Genomic DNA, 8342 nt, shown 5'->3' with positions numbered 1-8342 from the left:
AGCCAATCACAGGGCACATATAGACAAACAACCATTCACACTCACATTCATACCTATGGACAATTTGGAGTCGCTAATTAAGCTAGCATGTTTTTTACACGGAGAAAACCCAAGCATGCACGGGGAGAACATGCAAGCTGAGGGTGGAATTGAACCCGGGTCTTTTAGCTGTGAGGCTCTGCGCACTAACCACATGACCACCGTGCAGCCCTAAAAAATGTCATAATCTATTAAATTTGACAAATACAATAACGGTATTTTGAATTGTTTGATTTTTTTGGATTAATTAATAAGTGTTTTTGTAGTGTATGTTATCAATCATAAATAAAGTTTATTATCCGTGTATGTAGTTACAGTTGATGCCATAGAAGTTATGTTTCTTGCCACTCACCACATTGTCCCTCAGGTTGACTGAATCATAATTAATAGAGCTGTTGAAGTCCTGATGGGCCTTTGTTTTTGTATAAGAACCTTGCAGGCCCAGAAGGTCACCAGCTGCACCTTCCGAACTACCAACAGCTCTTCTGACTGGTGCAATTTCAGGCAGCACAGGAGGCCGAGGCGGGATTTGTGGCGGTTCAGTTTCTCGTTCACGTGTTTGGGTTTCGTTAAAACGCACCTTTGCTGCTTTTTTGCTCTCATAATCGCCACAAATGTTCCCCGCCACTCGACTTGTGCCTGAAGACTCAGCACGTTCTGGTCCACTGGGAACTTGAGGGGCAATTTGTGGAGCTGTTGCTTCTTTGGGGTCACTCGCGATCTTGCGAGAACTTTGCTGGCTTCTAGCGGAACGTTGTTTCGGAGCTGGAGATGCGTTTGAATAGACATCGGCATAAGCGTTCCGAGTGTTTTTCTCCTGTCTTTTCTTGATTCCTTGTCTCACTTTGGAAGGAAGACTCACATAAAGGCTCCTGTCTCTCTGCAAGGAAACACCATCATTAGGAGGAGTGGCGTTCATGTGGAAGTGGTTATTTATTTGCTCACCTCTGTTCGCAGTGGTGCAGATTGTGAAGGTCTCCCGGTAGTGTTGGGCGCGTTTTCCATGATATTATTCATTTTAAGATTAAAAAGTTGACGATCTGGCTGCCATCCTTCGTAATCCAGGGTGGTGGCGGCATCGTCCGTATGGCCTTTTGATAGAAATGAGGCATTAGGCATAAAAGATAAAAACTTCAACCGCCCCCGCAAGTAATTGAGATCTATCTGTCTGGAAAAAAGTATAAAGCAGGGGTGGGCAAACTATGGCCCGGGGGGCCACATGCGGCCCACCAAGCATTTGAATCCGGCCCGCCAGTTTTATACCGTCAGTATTAAATATATGTTCTGGTCCCCCAGACAATTTTGTGAACTCAACGAGTCAAAAAGTTTGCCCACCCCTGGTATAAAGCTTTGGGACTGCAGCCAACCACAGGAAGAGCCATTATCCACAAATGGTTAACCTTCCCTGAAGTGGCCGGCCAATCAAAATTACCCCAAAGCACAGCGCAGACTCATCCAAGAGGTCACAATACGGTGGTGGTAGTGCGATGAACACACCGAGAGGTCACAAAAGACCCCACATCATACTATCTGGACAATGCGGTGGTGGTAGTGTGATGAACCCACCAAGAGGTCACAAAAGACCCCACAACATACTATCTGTACAATACGGTGGTGGTGGTAATGCAATGAACCCACCAAGAGGTCACAAAAGACCCCCACATCATACTATCTGTACAATATGGTGGTGGTAGTGCGACAAACGCACCAAGGGGTCACGAAAGACCCCACATCATACTATCGTACAATATGATGGTGGTAGTGTGATGAACCCACCAAGAGGTCACAAAAGACCCCACATCATACTATCTGTACAACACGGTGGTGGTAGTGCGATGAACCCCACATCATACTATCTGTACAATATGGTGGTGGTAGTGCAATGAACCCACCAAGAGGTCACAAACGACCCCACATCATACTATCTGTACAATACGGTGGTCGTACTGCGATGAACCCACCAAGAGGTCACAAAAGACCCCACATCATACTTATCTGTACAATACAGTGGTGGTAGTGTGATGAACCCCACATCATATTATCTGTACAATACGGTGGTGGTAGTGCGATGAACCCACCAAGAGGTCACAAAAGACCCCACATCATACTTATTTGTACAATACAGTGGTGGTAGTGTGATGAACCCCACATCATATTATCTGTACAATACGGTGGTGGTAGTGCGATGAACCCACCAAGAGGTCACAAAAGACCCCACATCATATTATCTGTACAATACGGTGGTGGTAGTGTGATGGTCTGAATGACAAATGAGTGGGCACAAATTCCTCCACAAGAGACTCATTGCAAGTTATTGCAAACTCTTGATTGCAGTTGTTGTTCAGGGTGGCTCAAGCAGTTATTAGCTTTAGGGCAGGGGTCTCAAACACGCGACTCGCGGGCCAAGTATGGCCCGCAGGACACTAGTTTGACGCCCCCGCCTTGATATGAAAGTTTAATGTTAGTGCGGCCCGCGCAAGTTTGATATGAAAAAATGATTACGTTTGATTAATGTTCATGTTAAAGGTTAAATAACTGTTAATCGTTATCCTCCCTATCCGTGTGGAAGTGGTAAGTTTTTGGCTATTTAAGTTTAAAGGAAATAACTTGAAGGCTACCGTTTAGGTCGCTAGCTCTCTAGTTTGCGAGTTAGCATGTGTCTCAAGACCCTGCAGTTGCGCAATATGTTGTAAATAAAAAAAGTATAAATGTGACTATAGTCGTGTTTTGTCATGTCTACAGGGCTCTAATAATGCTTTGTTCATTTTAACCTGAAAAAAATAATTTGTCTACCCACCAACTATATGTGGTTTTTATTATTATTATATTCATTTATTTATTACTGATTGATTTTCTTTATTCTTGATTTGTTTATTTATTTTTCATCTTATTTTGTGTAGAAAATTTTTTTTTTGGAAAACCTGATGCGGCCCAGTCTCACCCAGACCCTAGCTCCAGTGGCCCCCAATTAAATTGAGTTTGAGACCCCTGCTTTGGGGAGTATTGGTTAGTACCAGTAGTGCTTCTGAACATATGGAGGTCCGTGACGTTGCAATCGTTGCAATTCAGTATCTATTTTAGCTTCTTACAAGCAACATTAATTAAGCGATTATTACCTTTGTAGTGCATCTGGTAAGACGTCATCCAGTGCATCTTCTCAAAGCTTTTTGCCATGTTGTGCGATCGCTCAGACACCGTCAAATCCCCTTCGACTTTGGGGGTGGGCAGCACCGCCTTTACGGGAGCCGGGTACATTGCATGTTTTATTCCTTTTGCTGGTTTCGGAAGCTGCAAGGAATCAGTAAGCGTAAGTTAAAAAAGTGCATGTAGATACAAGTACACAGAATATTGTACTTATTCACATCTACGAAGCCGTAGTCTTCTGTACTTATGGCTGCATCCTCACTTGATGGCATCTCCAAGACCTCATGCCTGTATGGACCCCCTGTATGTAAGAATGAAAGTTTATTTACAGAGACATTTTATTTTGAATATTTGCACTGTACCTTTAGTTTTACTGCGCAGAATAACATTTGTCGGTGGAGGTGGAACGATGGGGCTGATAAAAGGGAAAGGCTTTCCTGAACTACCTGAAGATCGAAAGGTCGGGAACATGGCAAAACGGGAGATGTGGGATGCATACGGATGTTCTTTTGGAGTTCTTGGAAACTTTAGTATTTTCTCCCTGTGTTTGAAAAAAAAAAAAAAAATTCGGGATACAAGTTGCAAACATTTCCATATAAGGAGTCGTACTTACACTAAATTTACATGGGTGGGTTTGGGTATGCTGTGAAAAGACGCATCATGGTCATCATTCCGTGTCGCTGTCTTGTTGCAAGGGTGACGCTGATGTTGATGCAAACAGGATTACCCACAGCTGATCGTTGAGGCGCACATCGCTTTTCTTTGTGGCATCGGCGATGTCATGGCGACTAAAAAAATGCATAATTAGGATAACTTGAATCCACTGATGATTTTTCCATATGCTTACTTCGGTATCGTGATGTTGTTTAACCATGTTGACTCCATCTGGCTGCAGGGACTCTGATAAGAAGATCAAAACAGGAGAACCGATATTTCCAATTAATTATTATTTATTACCATGGCGGCACGGTGGTATAGTGGTTAGGAGCTAGGAGACCAGGGTTCAATTCCACCCTCGGTCATCTCTGTGTGGAGTTTGCATGGGTTTTCTTCCGGGTACTCCGGTTTCCTCCCACATTCCAAAAAAAACATGCTAGGTTAATTAGCGACTCTAAATTGTCCATAGGTATGAATGTGAGTGTGAATGGTTGTTTGTCTATATGTGCCCTGTGATTGGCTGCATGGCCACCAGTCCAGGGTGTACCCCGCCTCTCGTCCGAAGACAGCTGGGATAGGCTCCAGCACCCCTCGTGAGGAAAAAGCAGTAGAAAATGAATGAATTAATTAATAATACAGGCCTCACAGCTAGGAGACCCGAGTTTGATTCCACCCTCTGGCATCTCTGTGCGGAGTTTGCATGCGTGGGTTTTCTTCCTCCCACATTCCAAAAACATGCTAGGTTAATTAGCGACTCTAAATTGTCCATAGGTATGAATGTGAGTGTGAATGGTTGTTTGTCTATATGTGCCCTGTGATTGGCTGTATGGCCACCAGTCCAGGGTGTACCCCGCCTCTCGTCCGAAGACAGCTGGGATAGGCTCCAGCACCCCCCGCGACCCTCGTGAAGAAAAGCGGCAGAAAATGAATGAATGAATTATTATTTATTACCATGTGTGAAATAGTGATTGCCCCCGAAAGCAGCAACAACTGCAATCAAGCATTTGTGATAACTTGCAATGAGTCTCTTAGAGGAATGTTGGCCTACTCATCTTTGCCATGCCACAGCATCTCAATAGGATTCAGGTCAGGACTTTAACTAAGCTACTCCATAGTCTTCACTTTGATTTTCATCAGCCAATCAGAAGTGGACTTCCTGGTGTGTTTAGGATCATTGTCCTGCTGCAGAACCCAAGTTGGTTTCAGTTTGAGGTCACCAACAGATGGCCGGATATTCTCCTTCGGGATTTTTTGGTGACATTTATCACAGAAAGTCTTCCAGTGCCTCCAGCAACAAAAAAGTCCCAGACCACTACACTACCACCACCATATTTTACCGGTGTTACTTTTACCAGCTGTAATGGGAGACACACCTAGCATGAAGTCTCATCAGACCACAGAGTATAAAGGTCTTTTGGAACTCTGCCATGCAGGCTGCACCCCCCCCCCCACACTAACCTTAACTGAGGAAAATTGGGGCTGCAGTTATTGTGGGGTCTTTTGTGACCTCTTGGGGTCATACTGGTTGGCCGGTAACTCCTGGGAAGGTTCACTACTGTTCCGTGTTTTCGCCATTTGTGGATAATGGCTCTCACTGTGGTTTGCTGGAGTCCCAAAGATTTCTTTTCTCCATTTAAAAACTATATTTTGTGTTCAGTTGTGTTGACAAACTATATGTGCCCTCTATATGATCCTCCTCACGAGGGTCACGGGGGTGCTGGAGCCTATCCCAGCTGTCTTCGTGGCGAGAGGCGCGATACACACTGGACTGGTGGTCAGCCAATCACAGGGCAGATATAGACAAACAACCATTCACACTCACATTCATACCTATGGACAATTTGGAGTCGTTAATTAACCTAGCATGTTTTTGGAATGTGGGAGGAACCGGAGAAACACGGGGAGAACATGCAAACACAGAGATGGCCGAGAGTGGAATCGAACTCGGGTATCCTAGCTGTGTGGCCTGCGCGCTAACCGCAGTAAGTTTTCAAAATGAAACAATTTTTGCATCATTTAAGGCTATAGGATGTTTACAAAGTGTCATGCATCATGAGATGGATACCATTTTTATGACATTTTTATGAAAACTATTCCATAAATGTTACTCCAACTTACCTTCAGTCCTTGTGTGTCCACGTAATGGATAGTGTTTCCTTAAGAGAGCAGCATGAGGCATCAAGCAGGGGCCTGAAGGTCATCCAAAGAATACAGCAGCCTGTCAAAAAAAAACTGACAATAATAATAATAATAATAATAATAATGCAGCACCACAGATTGATGAAATCACAATATAAGACAGAGTGAAGCTCATGCCGTCTGTGGTGACACATCCTGACACCAGATACTGCCTTGTAAGGGTTTGGTTACAATGGTTAGGGTTTCACGGTCTCCATTGCACCGTGACTAAGAAACAAACATTTCAACATCTTTATTTAACAAACATCTCTGGCAATTTCATGTTTTTGTTCCAAAAGGCTATGCTGCATTTTGCTTTTTAATTTGGATTATCTTGAGGTAATGGTAATAATGGTAATGGTTTTATTTCATTTGAACATGCATCAGATTACAATTGAATGCATCACATAATCAGTTCACAGTTCCACATGTCCAAAAGGAGTAGGAAGAAGCAAAGCTTATTAAATCCTACCCCTCCATCTGGTACTTTTACAATAAGTAACTGTTACATTTGTTCACTTCCTGCTTTCCTAATATAAGTTTTTTTTACTTTATTTTATTAATTATTTTTTAATTATTTTTTTAAATTAATGTTATTATTATTATATTTTTTTAATTTATGTATTTATTTATGTATTTTTTTTATTTTATTATAAAAAAAATTTATTGGTTATTTTTAGCCTTATGCATTATTTTAGCTGTTTGAAGATGAACTATATCAGCAAGTTTAAGTATTTGTGATTTTAGAAATAAGCAGTTAGTATGTTCTCTATAGGCGGCATTCTGAATTATCCTTACTGACCTTTTTTTTGCAGTACATTTAGCCAGTGAAGATTACTTTTATAAGATTGGTTGTATAAGCAAACTGGGATTTAACTGCTGGAATTCCCAAAGTTGGCCTTGGAAAAGATGTTTTCACCGTCTTAAAGCGAAGCTTGAGGCTCAGTGAGGATCAAAAACGAACGACACCGCTTCTGCACATCATGCATACATTGACAGTGTTGTTGACATGAGCTCTTATGGGTTATGTTTGTATTTTTTTTTAAGATAACGCCTCATTATTGGACTTGTGATAGTCTTATCTATCTATAGAACCGTGACATGAGATTGTTATACTTATATATATATAATGTTATACATTTTGTTGGCAATTTCACTACTGTGTTTTGTGCAATGACAATAAAGGGAGTCTAGCTGTGTTTAATGTAGTACATGAGAAACTGATTGCAAGTAATTTTGCAACAACTAACATCGTACTGTGCAGCAGGGCAACCATAAACATGATGCTATTATTAATGATGACAATATATAAACCTGTTTATTCACTCTTTGTAATTTGATGATAACATTTGACTGTTTTCATCTCGCTTTAATTATCTGGATTCCTTAGACTGGTATTAAAGGTGCTAGATAAAACAAGAAGAGTGTCTCCTGCTGGCCATTTTACTTGATTGCATCAATCGATCTACTTTACTACAAGTAGAAGTGGGTTTTAAAGTGTTCCACTCCTGACCGGTAGTAATGCACACTAGAAAGCAGGGATGCTCTGATAGATCATCCGCCAATCAATATCGAGCGATTGCATCTTTCTAAGCCGATCACAGAAACCGACCGGACATCCCACACGCCAATCGACGCCAGCGTGTTTGATCACTCCCTGACCAAAACCTGCTGCCGTTCCACAATTCTTGCATCTTTAACCTTGTACTTCGGTACGTGATATAAAAATAAAAATAAAAATAAAAATAAAAATAAAAATAAAAATAAAAATAAAAATAAAAATAAAAATAAAAATAAAAATAAAAATAAAAATATATATATAATTAAAAAAATTAAATTAATAAAATAACGTTAAAAAACAAATTATATTAAGAAAGCAGGAAGTGAACAAATTAACAGTTACTGATTGTAAAAGTACCAGATGGAGGGGTAGGATTTAATAAGCTTTGCTTCTTCCTACTCCTTTTTGTTCAAATGAAATTAAACCATTACCATTACCATTGTTTACACCGTCTGCCTAACTGTCACTGGCTGTACTTTGCATTAGCGGCAGCTGGCTAGCTAACTGCAGCTAGGAAGAGCACAAACTCAGCCAGTGTCAGTGCATCTGGGTCCTTCCAAGCTATCGCTACTGTAGCTAGCTAGCTAGTTATCCACCTAATACCTGGTCTTCAGACTCCGAATGTGACACACAGTGACATTTTGGTTTTCAAACAAACAAGCAATGTGGTTAGTTTGGAGCTCATTTTTGTCCCACGGGGAAGCCACAAGCGGTTATCACCATATCATATTATCAAGTACCGTAAACGGGGTTATATAAGGGA

The 8342-nt window shown here is 41.4% G+C and overlaps 1 protein-coding gene across 4 annotated transcripts in view; it reads right to left on the bottom strand.

Annotated features, from left to right (window-relative positions):
• Nucleotides 1-256: 256 nt before the first annotated feature.
• Nucleotides 257-8342, bottom strand: part of spmip4 (sperm microtubule inner protein 4) — a 43024-nt gene continuing 34938 nt past the window's right edge. For 2 of the 4 annotated variants that reach the window (XM_078797614.1, XM_078797615.1), the window contains exons 7-15: nt 5959-6058; nt 4031-4083; nt 3915-3971; nt 3797-3826; nt 3546-3724; nt 3402-3484; nt 3156-3327; nt 985-1130; nt 257-919 (exon numbers count right to left, since the gene is read on the bottom strand). In XM_078797614.1, coding sequence (XP_078653740.1) covers nt 335-919; nt 985-1130; nt 3156-3327; nt 3402-3484; nt 3546-3724; nt 3797-3826; nt 3915-3971; nt 4031-4068 — 1290 coding nt within the window. In that variant the 5' untranslated portion in view covers nt 4069-4083; nt 5959-6058 and the 3' untranslated portion in view covers nt 257-334. The remainder of the gene's footprint in view (nt 920-984; nt 1131-3155; nt 3328-3401; nt 3485-3545; nt 3725-3796; nt 3827-3914; nt 3972-4030; nt 4084-5958; nt 6059-8342) is intronic. The other 2 variants (XM_078797616.1, XM_078797617.1) reach the window with 2 other exon arrangements.

The sequence above is a fragment of the Doryrhamphus excisus genome, linkage group LG17 (assembly GCF_037039965.1).
Source record: "Doryrhamphus excisus strain RoL-2023G ecotype Guam linkage group LG17, RoL_Dexc_Guam_v1.1, whole genome shotgun sequence".
NCBI lineage: Eukaryota > Metazoa > Chordata > Actinopteri > Syngnathiformes > Syngnathidae > Doryrhamphus > Doryrhamphus excisus.
This window is presented reverse-complemented; position numbering and strand designations above follow the sequence as displayed.